Source organism: Gossypium hirsutum, chromosome D11, assembly GCF_007990345.1.
Source record: "Gossypium hirsutum isolate 1008001.06 chromosome D11, Gossypium_hirsutum_v2.1, whole genome shotgun sequence".
In the NCBI taxonomy this organism is placed as follows: Eukaryota; Viridiplantae; Streptophyta; class Magnoliopsida; order Malvales; family Malvaceae; genus Gossypium; species Gossypium hirsutum.
The window spans coordinates 59585603-59605159 of NC_053447.1; the positions used below are offsets into that span (position 1 = coordinate 59585603).

Below are 19557 nucleotides of genomic sequence, written 5' to 3' on the forward strand. Positions count from 1 at the left end.
TAGTCGGAATAGTGGTTTTGGGACCACAAATTCGACGAGGAAAAATGTAATGGACTGAATTTTCAGAGGTGTCGGAACGGTGATTCGAGATCACTAAATTCGACAAATGGGTAGAAAATATTATTAATTTAGTGAGTATAAGTTAAATGTGAAGTTAGGAAAATTTTTGAAATAGTGAATAGTACACTAGAAATAAATATTAAAATAATTAGAATCGAAAATGAGGTATCAAGACCTCAGGGATTTTAAACCGAGCCATAAATATTTTTATAAATATTTATGTAGTGTTAAAAAGTTAGTATTAAAGTTTCATTAAGAAATTTTAAAGTTCCGATAATTAATTGAACAAAAAGGACTAAATTGTAACAAATGCAAAATTATGGGAAATGATTAAATAGCTTAAATGATAAAAGGAAGAGGGCTTAAAAGGCAAATAGACCCAAGGTCTATTTGGGCTGGACGGCAAAGGCATGAAATTAGCAACAAAGTAAGGACAATTAAGGGCAAAATTGGAATATTGCAAAATTTACTTAATAAAGTTAGGACCAAAGTGGAATTATCTAGATTTCTCTTTATTTTTCTGCATTCTCATTAGAAAAAACACCATAGAATGGTTTCCTTAAGCTGGTTCTTCCTTTTTTTACTGCAAGGAAGTTTAATTCTTGATTATTTCTTGAAAATTTTGTGTTTTTGTGACTTTTACAACTAGGCCCACTTATTGTATTCATTAGTTTCTGATTCTATGAAAGAAGTTGAAAGTTGCTATGAATACATACTGGAAGTATATGATAATTTAGCATGGAATTAGAGCTTTAAATTGTTCATATGCTGATTTTATTGAAAGAATTGAATAGAAAGTGAATGTTTGGGACCTAATAGTAAAAGAGTTTGAAGATAGAGTTATATGTGGAAATTCTGAATTTCAATAGTTGTGAAACAACTTATAATGTCTAGGTAAAGTATTAATTGATAAAATTAAATTAATTGAGGGGTTAATTGAGAAAGGACCGAATTGTATAAACTGTGAAATTTGGGGCAAAAAGGAAATCAACATTTTGCACTAAAGCAATTTTGGACAGCAGCAGTAGTATAACTTTGAAAAATCACGAAAAATTGTGGGAATTGAATTAGAGGGTGAATAAAATATGAAAGTAAAGCTCATTGAGTCTAGTTCTCATAGAAGAAACGGTGTAAGCAATGGAATTGTAAATCATGAGATATAATAAATTTTGTGAGACAATGTCAAAATGATTTCGGGTTCCCCTATTCTGACTTTGGAAAATCATTAAAAATTGAATAAAATAATTATGAGTTATAATTTATATGATTAGAATCCTGAATGAGTCTATTTTCAAAGGAAATAAACGGAAACATCATCTGAATTCTTTACAATTAGATAATTCATTTTTAGTGAAGATTGGTCAGAACTGTTAGACAGAGAAACAGGGGAAACTTTAAAGAATAAACTGTACTATTTTTCTAAACCAAAAATTCTAAAAATTTTATGGTAAGAAGGTATGTGAGTCTAGTTTCAGGGAAAATTAATTGATCTTAATTTGGAGCTCTGTAGCTCCGGATAAAAATAATTTAGTAGCTATGACTCGGATAAACAACTTTGAATATACATGTGAGTGAAAAGTGAAATTATAGCTAGTGTTGTTTAAGTGTGTTATACACATTAAGGATGTGGAATGGAGAGGAGAAGGAGGAAAAATTGGGAAATATATGAATGATTTGTGTATAATTGGTCATATGCTTAATTATAATTGATAAACGATGAAATAGAAATTATGCATATATTTGTGCAGTATTGGTCATGGTTTAAGCTCATGTGGGAAAATAAAGTTTATAGTACGTGTGTATTGTATTTTTGGTATATGATTTGACATGAAGTAATGTCGTGAATGGGTATTGAATTAACACATGTTGGAAAGTTTGATATATGAATAAATATTGTGATCATGAAAGGGGTGGTAAGGTTTAAATTATGAAATCTTTAGTGAAATGGTTTATTATGTGATTATTTCCAAAAAGAATTATGTTTCAATGTACTAGTTTGCGACTATGGTTGAATGATATGTTTATATCTTGTGTGATGTGCATAGGAAACGAGTGTGGAAAGGTAATGAAATAGTAAGTTCATATGGCTGAAAATTAATGATTAAATGTTAATTTCATGAATTATATAATGTATGATAAGATATATTTATTGTTGAAATGAGAATAAAATAAAAATGCGAAAACCGAATAAATGATCAAATTGAGCGGAACGCCGGATTTGAGTACTTCTGATCAGTGACAAAGTGATAAGTGGTAGCTTTAGCTACACTTATCTGATTAAGAGACAAAGTGATAAGTGGTAGCTTTAGCTACACTTATCTGATTAAGAGACAAAGTGATAAGTGGTAGGTTTAGCTACACTTATCTGATTAAGAGACAAAGTGATAAATCAAGTGACAAATTGATAAGTGATAGCTTTAGCTACACTTATCTGATCAAGTGACAAAGTGATAAGTGGTAGCTTTAGCAACACTTATCTGATCAAGTGAAAAAGTGATAAGTGGTAGCTTTAGCTACACTTATCTGATCAAGTGACAAAGTGATAAGTGGTAGCCTAGCTACACTTATCTGATCAGGGACAAGTGATAAGTGATCATATGTAAGACCATAGTTATACTATGGCAAAGTGGAAGTGAAGTACTCAATTTTCCGTAACCGTTCCCTAATTTGATTAAGGATGGTAAGTGACAAATGGGCCCAAAAGAATTAAAGTAAATGGTTAAGTGGTAGTGTATTTATACCAGGATGATGTTATTTTAAAGTGACATTTTCATTGCAAAATTGAGAATTTCATAAATGTGTTATTGAATGGTATAATCGATAAACGTTGAGTTAAATGGTAAGTATGTATTAGTGTTGAACTTAATGTCATTGAGTTGTACGTGAATTAAATGGAAATTGCTAGTGATATGATTTAAATTGTGAGCATGAGAAATTGCGAATTGAATGGAATAGAAATGAAGCATTGAATTGCATGAGTATGTATCGGGTCTCGTAGGCCCTAATTATTATGATTATAATATTTTGAGGATATATTGTGAAAAGTTATAGAAGCATGTTAATTATTTTGAAAGTTTTAATTTAGTTGAAATTTTATAACTCGGTTAAATACGTTTACAAGTGTATGTGTTTTAGTAATGCCTCGTACCCTATTCCGGTGTTGGATACGGGTAAGGGGTGTTACATAGGGTGTTGTTTATTCTTGGGTAAAAGCGGTCTTTAATGGGAGGAATATTGATTTTGATTTGAATAACACTTTGGTGGTCCTCATTCCCAAAGTTTCTAACTCAGAGAATTTCGCTCAGTTTTGCCCTATAAGTTTGTGTTCTATCCTTTATAAATTGATTATGAAAGTCATTGCTAACTGTTTCAAAAGTGTTTTACCTAAAATTATTGCACAGAAATAGGTAGGCTTTATTACTGGACGGAATATCACTGATAATATAATCATTGTGCAAGAGGTGATTCATTCCATGAGGAGTAATAGTAAGAGAAAGTGGATGGCGATCAAGATTGACTTGGAGAAGGCCTATGATTGAGTTAGATGGGATTTTATTAGGGCATCTCTACAGGCGGCAAGTATTCTTGATTACCTTGGAAATGTGATTATGTCAGATATTTCTAACTCCACGATGCAGGTTCTGTGGAATAGAACCCCTTTGTCTAAGTTCAGGCTTGCCAAGGGTATTCGCCAAGGTTGTCCACTATCTCCTTATCTTTTCGTGCTCTATATGGAATGGCTCGGTCACTATTTTAAGTAGGCCATTTCTAATAATTTGTGGAATCCCATTCGTTTGTTGAGATCAGGGCCAGCTCTATCCCACATCTTCTTTGCTGATGACTTGGTCATCTTCAGTAAAGCTGATTTGGAGCATACCAGGTTACTTAAGAAGTTGCTAGGGGATTTCTGTGAAGTTTTCAGTCAGAAGATTAGTGCCCACAAAACTAATTTTTTCTCTCTAAAGGGATGGAAGATTCTATGATAGATGTGATCAGCAATGCATTTGGGTTCCAAAAAGTGCAAACTTAGGTCATTACCTTGGAGTGCCTCTCTTTCATAAGAGAGTCACTAATAGTACTATGAACTTTATGGTTAAAAAGGTGTGTTAAAAACTTTAGAGTTAGGATTCTAGACAACTTTTCACGGCTGGTCAAGCTACATTAGCACAGTCGATTCCTTTTTCCATTCCTAGTTACCTCATGCAATCCATGCTAGTACCTAAATCTATCTATGATGAAATTGAAAGTTTGGTTAAAAGGTTCATTTGGGGCTCCTCTAATGGTAAAAGGAAGATGTCTTTAGTTGGGTGGGATTCCATCTGCCAACCCAAAGAGTGTGGAGGTCTAGGGCTAAGGGAACTTTGGGACCAAAATATTTCGTTATTACTGAAGCTTAGTTTTAATATTGCTTCTGATAATGAAACTTTATGGGTCCGAGTTATGAGGTCAAAGTATCGATTAAATGATTATGTTCTAGATAGTATTGTTCATCCTACCAGCTTCTTTATTTGGAAATCCCTCACAAAGGTATGGCCTTTATTGCAGGAAAACTTGGTTTGGTTTATAGGAAATGGGAATAAAATTAGGTGTTGGAAAGATAACTGGGTTTTGGGAGTGAGGCCTTTGGATAATCTTAGCCCTACCAATGTCAATTCGGATTCTGGTTGCCTTCTTAGTGATATGGTTACTGAGGAAGGCGTATGGAACTTTGATCTTTTTAAAATTTGGCTATCGGACAATGTTGTTCATCGTATCATGGGAATTCCTCCTTCATATCCTTCTAAGAGGCCTGAAAAAATTGCTTGGCGACATACCTCAACGGGGACTTTCTCTATGAAAAGTGTTTACAGAGTCTTGAGGTGCTAAAGATGATAAATGGAAGTGGGTGTGGAAGTTTTCAGGTCCACAAAGGGTTCAGTTATTTTTATGGACAATTTTAAAACAGAGTCTTCTTAGCAATGTGGAAAGAGTTAAGCGGCGATTGGTAGCCAGTCCTTCTTTTTCTATTTATAGTCATTCTTTAGAAGATACTTTGCACATACTTATAGACTACATAGCTGCTAAGGAGGTTTGGAGACAGGTCATCCAGGTAAGTCATCTAACAAATTTCTTTATGAAGAGTTTATATAATTGGATCTATTTTAATGTGCAAGACACTACTAGGACGCATGAGGAAAGATCCAGTTGGTTGTGCCTTTTCGGTCTTTTAGCTTGAAGCATCTGGAAGAATCGTAACCTGTTTTTTTTCAAATGAAAACTTAGAGCCCGGAAGAAATAGTTAAAGTGTAACAACCTAAATTTCAGTGGTGTTAGAAACAGTGGTTCGAGACCACTAAATCCAATGAGTGAGTTTGAAAATTTTATTATTTATTATTTATGAGTTAAGTATGATTTTAGAAAGATTTTTGAAATTAGTGATTGTGTTTTAAAAGAATTTATTAGGTCAAGTGGTTCTGAAAACGAGGTGTTGAGACATCGATTTCATAAACCGAGCCGTAAATATTTTTATAAATATTTACGGAGTGTCATTAAGTTAGCATTAAAGTTTCGCTAGAAAATTTTAACGTTTTGATAGTTAATTAATTAAAAAGAACTAAATTGAAAAAGGTACAAAACTTACCAGAATGATAAAAATAGCCTAAATGTTAAAGGAGGAAGGAATTGACAAGTAAATAAGCCTAAAATAAGAGGTTGGATGGCATGAGTGTAGAAAAATCATTAAACTAGTGTGAACAAGGGGTAAAATTGGAAATGAAATAAAACTTAATAGTTAAAAATAGGATTTGATTGAATATCTAGACATTTCTTCATAATTCTCAGCCAAAAACACCATTCAAGAACCCTTAAGAAGCTGGTTTTCATATTTTTCTACATGTGAGTTCAATTCTTGTTTTTTTCTTAAATTTGTTGTGTTTTTAAGACTTTTGTTATTAGGTCCAACTATCTAATTCATTAGTTTTTTTATTTTATGGGTAATTTTTAAAGTTACCATTGATGAGTGATGGATGTTTGTGATGAATTAATATGGATTTAAGACTTTAATTTTGTTATATGATGATTTTATAAAGTAAATTTGATAGATATTGATTTTAGGACTAAATTGTGAAGAATTTAAGAATTAGGGTTAGTAATTTTTATGTATCAAAGGCTGTAAGATAGCCTAAAATACTTAGATAAATTGTTAATTGAGAAAATTTAGTTCTTTTGGTAGACTAATTAGTAAGGGACTAAATTGTAAAAAACTATAAAAGTTGGGGCAATTGTGTAATTTCAAATTTTGAATGGGACTGATTGTAAAGTGGATTGAAACTGAAATATATGCTAATGCATGAATAATTTTATATTTTAGATCAAGAGCCCGTAGATCAACGAGAAAAAAAATTAACAGAATAATCCTTGAACTACTACAAACTTACAATTTAACCCAGGTAAGTTCGTATGGTTAAACTTTAATGTTAAATGTTAAATTGATGATTGGTATTATGTAATTATTCATATCATTTGTTGAAAATAAAATTATTGTTAAAGTTATAAAAATTGAATTAAATGTTCGAGGCGAAAGGAACGCGGGATTGAGTACATTCGTTCTGTGCAAAGGAGGAATTGATGACAAATTACCCAAGTAAATCAAGGTTCAACAGTCGCTGCTAACTTCCGTATTTTCTTACAGTTTAGCTCTTATGAGCTTCAGTTAACTTATATGAGTTTCAATTTAACTCTTCTAGGTTTCAGTTTAGCTCTTTTGAGCTTCAGTTTAACCCTTATGGGTTTCCGTTCAGCTCTTATGAGCTTCCATTTAACCCTTATGGGTTTCCGTTTAGCACTTATGTGCTTCTGTGCAGCCTTTGGGCTTCTGTATACGATGTACTCATATCTGTAAGACGTTCTCCAATTTGACAAAGGTTGGTAAGTGACATATGGAGTATTATTGGAAAACTTAATGATATTATCGACTTTGAGATGAAATAAGTGAAATCATCAATTGAAGTTGTGATTGGCAGGAAATGTGTAATGAACGATTTAATTAAACGCGTCATTATAGTATGTTTGGTAATATTTAAGTTTAAAGCCAACGAACTTACTAAGCTATATGTTTAGCTTACTTGTGTTGTTTAATGTTCTTTGTAGATTTTCAAGTAGTTAGGAGGTCAGATCAACACATCGAATCACATTATCTAACTTGCCGGTAGATTTTGCTAAACATACTATGTTTTATATGGCATGTATAGAAATTTAAATGGTTGTGTAAATATTAAAATTGCATTTTGGCTATGTTTCATATTAACTTATATATGTATGGTTTATCATGTTTGGTATAAGTGTTGGTATGGGTAATGAATGAATTGGTATAGCATGTTAATATAGTAGTTGCATGTGTGAATTAATTTATGTTCTAGTTTAGATTGTTAGAGTATATGTGATAATATGACCATAATAATGATAGGATTGGTTGTTTTGAAGATCTTGTTATGGCCTATATGTATGAAATTTGAGATGTGTAGGTTAGAGTCAAGAATGGGTGAGAAAAAAGGCCATAAAATGGCCTAATTTCGTCCATACGAGTAGAGACACGGGCGTGTGTGGTCTTTCTGTGTGTCCCATGCATCTTAAAAATTTTAAACAAAATGCCCAGGGTTTTGCACACAGCCTAGTACATGAGCATGTGACTTGGCCATATGACCCCTGTACTTAAATGTATTGCAAGTCAGAGAGTTACAAGGGCTAGGGACATGGCCATGTGCCCTACTTCAAATACCACACAGCCTAAGACATGGGGGTGTCACACGGGCATGTATCCCCTACAGCTAGGAAAAATTTTGAAATTTTGCAAAAAATTCTCTGAATTTTCGATTTAGTCCCAATTTCTTTTTAATGTGCAATTTGGGTCTTGGGGGCCCATATAAGGGATAGTATGAATGAGTAGTGATTGGTTTCAGATATGTTTATTAAATATTATAAAATTTTCGTATTTATTTCGAAGGTTCGGTAATTTCTCGTAACCCTATTCCAGCAACAGATAAGGGTTAGGGGTGTTACTTAAAGTATCAAGAAGTTGGACTAAACAAAATTTTTCTGATGTCAACACCGATCTAGGAAGTCATTTTGTGCCTATTATTGGAGTGCCCACATGTGAGAAATGGTTCTTGTTAAATACAGATGGTACTGTCTCATTACATTCTGAAAATGCAGCTGATGGGGGAATAATACGTGATGAAACTGGTACTTGGGTTTTTGGATACAACAAATTTCTAAGGAAGTGTTCGATTTTTTATTTAGAAATTTGGGAAATTTTAGAGGGTCTTAAGCTCACTCAACGTGGAGGTCATGATAATGTGTTAATCCAATCTGACAGTTTGGAAGTAGTGAAAGCCATACAAGGAAGTTACTCCAGTTCTACGAACTCAGCATTGATCAGACAAATACAACGCATTTTGGCACAAGAAAGTCAGTGGCTTTTACGCTGTATTCCTAGATAACAAAATCAGGTTGCAGACTACTTCACGAAACTGGCTTTGGTCAATAAGGAAGAGTTACATGTGTTTGATTCTCCCCTGAAAGAGACTTTAGCTTTCATCGAATCTAACAGGATAAGAGGGTTCAATTACCTCAGAATAACTTTGTGTAATTTTGTTTTGTAATTTCCTTTTTTTTAACCAAAAAAAATATAAAAGCAAAAGAATCATACTATATTAAATTAAAAGAAAGAAATTAAATCTGAAATTTTCTTTTGGTGAATTATAAGAAGAGGGCAAAGCCCTAACAGCAACGTAACTAGCGCGACTCGAACCTAGGCCACACCTAGGGTTGTGAACACCCTAGCTATTAGGCCAACACACGATGTTCAAATCTCTAATTTTAAAATAGTAGAGAGATCAAAAACCATAATTAAGTTGCTAACTTACTGTTAAACTATCGCTACACTGATTGCAAATTTGTTACATTTTCCTTACCTTATATATCGAAAACTTTAGGGTTTTTTAATTTCTTTTCAGAGTAAATTATACAATTGGTTACCTAATTTGTTCTAATTTGTTAGTTTAGAAGTTTAATTGGGTACAAAACGTTTGCAGGAGCTTAATTGATTTTCTGAAAAAGTTTGAGGGCCAAAAATAGAATTAAGCCTTTCCTTAATACTAGAAATGGCAGCTAAATATTTCTATTTGAGCAGTTTCTTTGTAGTTGGTTGGATTTTTCTGTAGCAAATAGTTGTTGTCTGTGTGTTATTTTGGATGAATAATAATACTTATGAAAAGAATTTATGTTTTTCAACTTTGCCATTTTATTTAGGTTATCAACTATGTATTTAGAATACATAATTTAGTTTACAATAAAAATAAAACATGTGGTTTGAAAATTAATTAATAATAACATATAAAATATGCACGGTACCAAAATAAAATATTTAGATTAAATTATAAGTAAAATAAAATTAAACACATAAATGCATCATATTAAAAATACTAAATATATTACAATTGTTTATCATAGTGTTATCATCAATCTTGAGTTTGTGTCGAGTTGACTTATGACACCTACTCAATCAATAATATTATCAAAACTAAAAATTTTGTCACATATGTACTTAAAACACAAATGTTAGTTTAAAAACTATATACAATAAATAATGAAATATATGTTTAAAACTAATTAGTAATAACACAAGAAATATGCACGATATTAAAATGAAAAAAATAGATTAAATTGAAATTTAAACACGTAAATATATCGTATTAAAAATAGTAAATGCGCTACAATTGTTTATCATGGTATTGTTATCAATCTTGAATTAGTGCTGAGTTGACTTATGACACCAACTTAATCAACAACATTATCAATATATATATAATTTATGGAGGTAATAAACTATGCAAAATACAATTTAAATGTAAATATTATGTTAAGATAAATTTTTGATTTAGTGGTAAAGTTAATGTTTTATTGATGTAAATAGCACAAGTGTAAATTTAACCACGTATAAATTATTTATTTTCTAAAAAATAGAAAGATTAAAATATTCTCGAATAATATAATTTATTTTAATTATGAAATGACATTTTGTTAATTTCTCCAATTAAGTTGGTGTCTGATTGACTTGTGACACCAACTCAGTCAAGGGTTTAAATGATAGTATGTATAGGTACACAATTGATGGGGTAGTAAAGCATGCATAATAAAATTGAAATTACAAAATATTATAAGATAAAACATTGGTTGAGAGGTAATATTAAAGTTTTATCCATGCAAATATCATAGGTTCAAATCTTACCATGTATAGATTATTTATTTTTTAAAATAAAAAGATTAAAGTACCTTCAAATAATATAATTTTTTTTAAATAAAATAGAGTTTTGGTTTAATGGTAAAATTAATATTTTACTCATGTAAATAACATCGGTTTAAATCTCACCGCATGTAAATTTTTTATTAGATTTAAAAAAATTAAAAAGACTAAAGTACCCACAAATAATATAACTTATTTTAATTATGAAAAGATATTTTCGTAATTTTTCTAAACGAGTTGGTGCTCGGCTGACTCGTGATATCAACAGAAACAATGACTTAAATAATAATATAGATAAATGCTTATATTTTTATTATATTTAAATATATTTCTAATTTTAATTAATATTTAATTAGTTTTTAAATAAATATTTAATATTTGATTTGTAGTTAAATAAGCTACTTACCTTTAAATTAAAACTTTAACATAAATCAATATTTCATTCGAACAAAAGGTCTATTTAAATCTCATTTGGTATTAAACAGAAATTTTGAATTAAATCTCGACCACCTATTTTCCTTATCTAATTTAATTTTGATTTAGGTAAATTATGTTTGATTTGTGATTACTAATGTTAATTTTACATGTAATAATCATTACAATAAAAATAAATATTTTTTTTATTTTATAAACATAGATATTTTTTTAAGTAAAAGCCAACAATTCCAAATACGATTTATAAAATGGATATGAAAAATATTTTTTTTTAAAACACTGATATGGGTAGTGTTCTTTTATGAAGAAAAAAAAAGAGTAAAAGGGATATTTTAATAGTTTAGCCAAAAAGTTTACCTATAATAATAAGTTGATTTTTTTTTCTTTGAAAGTGTTATTAGTACAATCAAAGTACGAAGAGATATATATTTAAAAAATCACAAGTATTAAATTATTATAGTATGGATTGCCTAAAGAATCACAAAATAGATATAAAGCATTACAACACATCTAGAATAATAATCGGTACAATCCTTACTAAAGCCAACTGTTGGGAAAACTGTTTTTACTTATTCCGTATTCTGTTATAACGAAATTGTTTCTCTACTTGGGCCTTGAATATGTTTCATTTGTATTGAGTTTGATTCACGTGAATGTGGAATATTTGACAAAACTAGAAGTATGGATCAACTAAGGTGCTAAGATTGCCAATTGAATTGCTTGAGGTGGTTGAATAAGCATGAAAGTCTTATTATTAAAAGAGATAAATATCATATTTAATTAAGAGATTTTTGGAATGAAGACTGATATATGAAAACTTTTATGTGATAAATATTCGGGATAATTAATGGATAACTTTAGCATTTAAATAATAGTTTAAAGCCTATTAAGACACTATTGATTGAACATTTGAAGAAGCCTATAGATATGTTGTTTTATGCCGCACATCAAGAGCAATTTTTTAAATGTCTTTGTCAACAACTTTATAGTGTTTTGTGGTTATTTTGTAACACTCTTTTAGATGTTATTTGAAGAAATTTATTGATTGTATTGTGAGATATTCAGGTAAGTGATTTTTTATAATTGGGGTCGATATTGGAGTTGCAATTACTTTTTTTGTGTAAGGATAGATTAGGCTTAAGGCAATAGATGATCCGAATGTCTATTTTCATTTTAACTATCGTTACAATGAATGTTAAGAAAAGTTGATTTATCATATCTACAGACTAATTATTTTTCAATTGATATTAGAGCAGACTTCAAAAGTTATTTGAAGGTGATCCTTTGTTTGGTTTATGACCATGGAATCCATGAAGGAATGTAGTTCGATTACTCGACCCGTGTTGCTACTTAGTTTAGCAAACTATGCTTATTGGAAGGCTCATATAAGGGCTTTCATTATGTCTGTCAACAAAGTAGCTTGGAAAGCTATTGAAGATGGGTGGACTCGACCCATTGTAACTGTTGTTGATGGCATCACACGCCCTAAAGAAATAAACAAATACATTAATGCAAAAATAAAGGCTTCTCATGGAAATTCACAAGTCTTAAATGTAATTTTCAGTGGAGTTGGCTTGGAGCAACTTAAAGTCATTTTTGTATGTGAATTTGCTAAGGAGGCATGGACAATCTTGAAAAACCAACATGAAGGAAATGATGCTGTACGCATGTCAAAACTTCAAATTTTAACAACTAGGTTTGAAAATTTGAAAATGTTTGAAAATGAAACTATCTTCAAGTTTTATGCAAGATTATGTGAGAATTCTAATAAGACTTTTTTGTTTTGGTGAGCATTTTTTTAATGATAAATTGGTACGCAAAGTATTGAGGTCTTTACGAGAACGGTTCACCATTAAAGTCACAACAATAGATGAGGACAAAGATATTACCACTCTTAAGCTGGATGAGTTAATAGGCTCACTCCGAACCTTTGAGTTGAATATAGAGGAAGCAAAACATGACAAAATGAATTTGCCAAAGAACACAATGTTCAATGCTCAAAAGACTATCTCAATAGCGAAACAGACATTGGAGGACATTGAGGGATATTGTGCTAATTGAATGATTCATTGAGGGATGAAATTATTGGCCTTAAATGAGAAAAAGAAAAACTTGAAATTATGGTCCAAGAAAAAGATGATGCTTTGAAAGTAACCAAGACTAATCTAGAAGATGCAAAAGCTGTCTTGAAGAAGTTCGGAGTCCAAAATGAGAAACTTGATGAAATTTTGGCGTCAAGGAGAATTGAACCAAGCCACAGAGGACTCGGTACATCAATAAAGGTAAGAAACTTATCGCTCCTCCAATTTTTGTTAAAGCTAAATATGTGAGTTCTTGTTTTCGTCATGAGGTAGAGAATAAAAACTTTAAAAGATTGTATGATATTATTGTGGGAAAGATGAACATATTAGACCCCACTGTTATAGAATGATGTGAGATTAAAAGAAGTTCAACTCTACTAAAAAACATGTTAGAACAATTAATGGAACAAGAAAACCACAACATAGGCAAATTTGGGTAAGAAAGGATCAAAAACATTTGAGTAATGAAGATTAATATTTGATTGATGCTTGCATGAAACATGATGTTGTAACTCTTGATGACCATGTTAAAGATTTATCAAGGATTGGAGAAACGTCATCTAAGTTTCGTGAAAAAGATAACATTTGATCTCATTCACTCTAAACAACATGATGGAAGTCGATAGGGGATGAATAGAGTAAGGGGGAATGATGATGCTATTTTAGTGATTTTGTCTACTTTGATTTCACTTATGGTTGCACTTTTGGCATCTTTGCCAAAAAATAGGAGGATATGGTAGCATCAAATGAAATGTTCTTGGATATGGCTGCTACATTTTGCTTTGACAAAAAAAGAGATGATGATTTTTTTTACTGCATATTTATGACTTTGGTGCATGCTTAATTGATTATGTGATGAACAAACATATTGATAGTGGGAGTGTGCGATCAAGCATGGTTCTACCTCTTAAGGGGAGACATATTCTAACTCTCTTACTATGCGACTTATTTGGATTGTAGGCTAAACATTTGCTGTAGGATTTTGTTAAAAATACCAAGGGGGATATTGTTAGGAAAGTTGTTGCTCGTTCCATATCTTGTTATAATGAAATTGTTTCTCTACTTGGGCCATCGACTTGGGTCTTGAATAGGTTTCATTTGTATTAAGTTTGGTTTACTTGAATGTGGCATATTTGACAAAAACTAGAAGCATGGATCGATTAGGATGCTAAGACTCTCAACTGAAATGTTTGAGGTGATTGAATAAGCATGAAAGTCTTATTATTAAACTACTATTTTCTAGAGATAGATATCAGATTTATTCAAGAGAGTTTTGGAGCAATTGGAAGACTGATATATGAAAATTTTTATGTGATAAATACTCAAGTTAATTAATGGGATAACTTTAGCTTTTAAATAAGAGTTTAAAACCTATCAAAAACTGTTGATTGACCAATTGAAGGGGCCTATTGTTTTGTGTCGCACATCAAAAGCAATTTTTGTAGTGTCTTTGTCAACGTCTTTGTTGTGTTCTTTTGGTTATTTTGCATATGGAGAAGTTTATTAATTGTATGTGAGATATTTGAGTTAGTGATTTGTGACAATTGGGGTCAGTATTGGGGCTACAATTACTTATTTGTGTAAGGGTAAATAACTTAAGCCAATAGATTATCCGAACGATTGCACTGGGCGAGACTCCGTAGACATAAGACCATTATCAATTGTGCTAATTCTTTTCTGCTCTTTCTTTACATTGTTTGTTTTGTTCTAACTACCATTACAACTAATGTTAAGTAAAGTTAATTATCTGTAGACTAATTAACTAAACCAAGGTGACATTGGAAAAATAATAATTTTTAAAATCCAATGAAGTGCAATATATATATGAGAGAAAACTTGAGAGAAAACTGAGAGCATATGGTTCAAAAATATCATTAGTGGAGTTAAAGTGAACAGTGGCGTGCTCCGAAATGTGGGACTTGAGCAATGATTATGCTTTCAGGAGGACCTCTTTCATTCGTAACTTAAATATTATATATATATATACATATTAGTGTATCATTTGTCTGCTCATATAAAAATATCATCCTTCAAACATATAACAAAATTTAAGTACGCATTCGAGCAACATAGTGCGAGTGAGACTGCTTAGGCACATGGCTCAATAATTTTCCCCTCTAAACCTGTCGGTGACTGCTGGAAGCAACTCTTTTTGGAGGGGAACAGTAAGTAAATGAGGTGTTTTCCATTGCAGATGCAGATATGGATTAAAATAAGGCTGAAAATAAGGCAGGAATCAAGGCTAGTTTTTCTTGTATAAAACATCATTAGTGTTTACAGTAATAATGTTAATGAATTGTTTAACACTAAAGCCCAAAGCCTAAAACAAACCATTTCAATATGGGGATCTTGTACATAAAATACTTTATTAAGTTACAGATCCCTCTCACAACCGTGCAAACCACCCTCAATAAAAATATATATGATGGCACACCTCACCAAACAAAAATGACTTATATGTTACTCAGATTTTTCATTTTTCTTATAGTACTCGTGCCCGACATATATCCAAACATGGACACTTACCCGAGCCCAAGTAACATAGGAAAACACTAAGCAAAAATGAAAAAATAGGATCCAACACACTTCAGTTTTAACTCTTAATTGTTAGACAAAATCAGACATCCTTCTTCTATGATGACCAAGTTTAACTCTCAGGTTTGGATCAGATGATGTGACCACCTTGCTTCTTGACAAGGAAGTTGTCTTCAAGGAAGATGAGTCATTGCACTTTGGGCTCTCTATGGCTGGACCATTTGTGTCTTTGAACCGGGAATTCTTCACTGAGTGTCGCAAAAGTGATCCAAAGCGGTTGTCTGAAAAGCTGAGGGACTGGAAACCTGAGAGCTGCGTTGAACTCCGGGCTCTTGGTCTAAAGGTTCTTGCCCTTGTAACGATATCTTTTTCGGCTGCGTTTTGCCTTTCTCGACTAGCCACGGTAGAGGACATGAACCGAGGGAGAGACCGATGAATGCTTTGTTGAATTGGTTTCTGAGTTACTCTAGGTGTTTCGATGACATGAGTTTTTGCATCTTCTTCATGGTTTTCAGGATTCTTTTCCGCACTCTCATCAGGTACCCCATAAGCAGTTGAGTAAAGTTTTCGGTTTTCACTTAATAAGAACTCGGCCTTACTTATTTGATTTGCAAGTTTCTGACATTCTTCTTCAACTTCCCTCATGTTCTCTTCAAGCTCAGATATCCGTTTTTCTCTTAGCTTCTTCAAGTCCTACATGATCATACATATATATCAGTAACAATCAAATGAATGTACTATCAGGGAAACTATTTGCAAATCCAATTACGGTACCTCAGGTAGTCCTCTGCTAGAGTCCACTGCTTTTGCCCTCTTTGCAAAGCTCAAAGAACAGATGGTTTCCTCAAGATCTTCTTGACACGGGCTTATGTGAACGAGCATCAAAACTTTCGAACCAACACCTAAACAAAACGGGCCTACAAGTTACAAAAAGTTTTCAACATAACATCACAATATAAAACCTTTCTGTCCTATGCCAATGCAATGTGTCTAAAGCATTGGGAATGAAGGCAATGCATGTGATAATTTACCTAGGGAATCTTTGAGGATTTGTGTCAACTTGCTATTTCTGCAACAAAAAGAAATAAAAAAGCATTAGGTATGAAGGAATATTTCAATATTTTAAGGCAATTAAGTAGTTCTTACAGACATTCCAAGCCTTTTTAATATAAAGGTACAAACATGACCATATTTGAAACCGAGAACTAGCCTGTATGGCACATGGCCCTTTTTTCTTCTTAGAGCAGCAATAACATCGCCTAAAGCAGAAAGGGAAAGATTTATAGCCCTTCCTTCATCAAGGGTTTGTCCAGTTGCTCCGGTTTTGAGTAACCGTTCGCTCCCTCCAAGATCAACCATCCATAATTTGCTTATTTTCGGTTTAGCTTCCGGAGTATCCCCACGTCGAGAAATGACGATTCTTGTTAAGCTAGATACATACCAAACTAAAACGGATATATTAATTGTCAAACCAAATTAACCCTCGAAGAAAATTAAACATTGAACTCAACTAAGAACCCACCAGTGTGACCTGCTGGATGCCTCATTCACGTTTGTCCATGATGTCGATCGAGCCCGCCTACCCTTCGTGTACCACCATCTGGCTTTTGCAAAATCTGGTATTTCAACCTGTGTCAGACCCTCAATTTCTACTGACCCCTTTGGATCTGTTTGAATGTTTAGATTACTGTAGTGGAGTTAGCCAAATCATAGTATGCTGTCTAACCAACGGCCTGGAAATTTCGATTTGCTATCTATAGTTATGATGTTCAGAGAAAAAAGATGATTACCATCTTGACACGGTCTCATTTGTTCGTAATGCCGGCTTTGAAGCTAGTAGATCTCTCAGATTGCCCATGTAAACCTCCAACATGCTCATTGAAAAAGTATAAGAAAATGACTTGTCTGAAGACACTTGCTGGAAAAGCTCTTTTAAAGCTCGAGGAACGATTCCCGGCTGGACCGTCGTGCCATCCTAAACAGTCATTCCAATCCTTCATTAGATTAATCCTCATAAATGCAAGAATGACACAAGCAAAATTCTCAACTACTGACCATTGTAAATGTCTTCCCAGTACCGGTTTGACCATAGGCAAGAATGGATACATTGTGCCCGTCAAGTGCAGATCTGAGGATTGGTTCAACATCAACAAACACATCGTCTACAAGAATTTCAAGCAAGGTCAATTGATTAACTCTCTTAATTATGTTACCGAATTTGGGGAAAACCGAGTAAAATCTGAAGCTAACCTTGATTAGCTTCTTGATGGAAAATCTTATCGAACCCAAACTCTTTTCGACTTCCACTTGATGTGACGATAACCTGATCAAGTTCGCTCAAAATAGGTTCCGGGGTTCGTCTCTTGTCTGTCCAAAGGAAAGGCCTAACTCGACAAAACACTCTAATGCTGCCTGCAAATTGACACCAATCCTTAAAACCAAACAGAATAAACACACAAACTCATGTTCTTAACATAACAACAAGACGATATTTACCTTTGATGTCTATTATCTTATTCAACGTTTCCCTCCTTTTCTCATCTATTGACCTTAGCATTAACCTCAATTCAGCAATTTCTCCTAAAAAAAATTAAAACAAGCATTTGTTAATGAAACCAGTACAATAACCTCAATCCTTAATATGAAAAAGCTCAAAATTTTACCTTGTAATTTGTGTATAGACTGCTCAAGCTGGCTCTTTTCATGCTCAGGAACCACATTGACATCACAGAAAATGGTGGACAGTGATGGAGAATCAGGCAAATCTGGTGGTGGGGGCAATCCATTAAGGGAATCAGGATTTGATCCTACTGGAGATGATGTCGAACACTCTTTAACTTCAGTTGAAGGCAACGTGATTTCCTCTGTTTCACTACTAATCAACATTTTTCTTTTACCAAACAATCCAACCCCCTTTTGCAGTTATAAACCAACACTTTTTTTTTGCCTTCAGAACACAGCAACAACCAAGTAGATTTTCTGGAAATGAATGATAATAATAACTATAAAAAAAGTAAAAGTAAATACTCAAAGGTTCTACTTTTTCTATTTAAGAAACGTCTTAAGTGGGCAAAAGTACAAAAAAGTAATAGAGAAACAGCTTAGATTTTCAATGCCTCAAAAAAAGGAGGAGAAACAACTCAAACCAGCTAAAGATCTATATTTAGGTTGTAGAAGAAATTAAAATTTTAAAAAGAAACCCAGAATCTTTTTAGTCTAAAAACAACCCTAAAAAAGCTAAGTTTGGACTATGGCACAAAATCTGATAAACCCAAAGATCAATAAAGCTTGTAATAATCAAAACTGTGTTAAATAAAACCCAAAAACAGGAAGAAAAAAACTGTTGCCCGTAGTAATTATGAAGGCTTGGACTTTCATGCAAAAGAAAGATGAGCTTAAAGTCAACAGTGGGAGAGCTGGAATTTTCACACACAAAGGGGAAATTTTGAGAAATCACAGAAAAAGGAAAAAGGAAATTTTGGTTTTACCATCAGTTATTATAAATGATTGAATTTGGAGTCTGATTATTTAAGTGAAGCTTTTTTAAGCTTGTTTCTTGAAAAAAGAACATGTTAAAACATATATAATGTAAGAATAAAGAATATATTTTAAGTATTGGTTGGTCCAGATCTAAAGATCAAAACTGTAATTTTATTTATTTAGTTATTGTCATTTCAGGGCGGAGGGGCACAATTGGAATAATAAGTTATATCTCAATAGTTTGACTGAACTGAAAGTGAAGGAACTTGGGTTGGATCTCTACACGGTCAGAGTATGAAGTAAAAAAAAATTGATGACATGTAACTATCCACTAATTTAATGATTTTAGAATATTTTTTTTTCTTTGAAAAATATTTTTTAATGATCCAATCGTCATATTTTATATTTTTTTATATAGATCATGCATATCAAATTTGACGTAAATCTAAATTTTCTAATAATATGGTTTATGTAAAAAACTTTTAACCGTTCTATATTTATTAACATATACAGTATTTTAGATCAATATAATTAAAATATTAATGGTACAAAAATATACAAAAGAGTGAAAAATCATTTTAGTTCTATCTCGGTGTAAATAGATTCTCCCTTAAAAATATTATATAAATATATAATAATTTAGAAGTTATAAGTGTAATGTAAATATGATACAAATGAATATTG

The 19557-nt window shown here is 32.2% G+C and overlaps 1 protein-coding gene across 2 annotated transcripts; it reads right to left on the reverse strand.

Annotated features, from left to right (window-relative positions):
• Positions 1 to 15083: 15083 nt before the first annotated feature.
• On the reverse strand, positions 15084 to 19019 carry LOC107933863 (kinesin-like protein KIN-14U). Of its 2 annotated transcripts, none has more exons than XM_016866165.2 (10): positions 18057 to 19019; positions 17890 to 17973; positions 17644 to 17805; positions 17449 to 17555; positions 17184 to 17368; positions 16916 to 17080; positions 16604 to 16822; positions 16425 to 16462; positions 16168 to 16310; positions 15084 to 16086 (listed from the first exon to the last, which is right to left on the reverse strand). In XM_016866165.2, exons 1-10 carry the CDS (start codon positions 18277 to 18279, stop codon positions 15466 to 15468), a joined length of 1947 nt encoding a protein of 648 aa, XP_016721654.1. In that variant the 5' UTR covers positions 18280 to 19019; the 3' UTR covers positions 15084 to 15465. The 2 variants fall into 2 exon arrangements, with proteins under 2 accessions (XP_016721654.1, XP_016721655.1); XM_016866166.2 differs by having other exon boundaries at positions 16168 to 16295; positions 18057 to 18958.
• Between the last annotated feature and the right edge of the window lie 538 nt (positions 19020 to 19557).

What these genes read in the sequence shown, in the direction of transcription:
- LOC107933863 (XM_016866165.2), bottom strand. Translation starts at nt 18,279, where the DNA reads ATGTTGATTAGTAGTGAAACAGAGGAAATCACGTTGCCTTCAACTGAA. An exon ending in GTCTATACACAAATTACAAG is followed by an intron (nt 17,974 to 18,056) that starts GTAAAATTTTGA and finishes AATTTTTTTTAG; the next exon opens with GAGAAATTGCTGAATTGAGG. An exon ending in TAAGATAATAGACATCAAAG is followed by an intron (nt 17,806 to 17,889) that starts GTAAATATCGTC and finishes GTCAATTTGCAG; the next exon opens with GCAGCATTAGAGTGTTTTGT.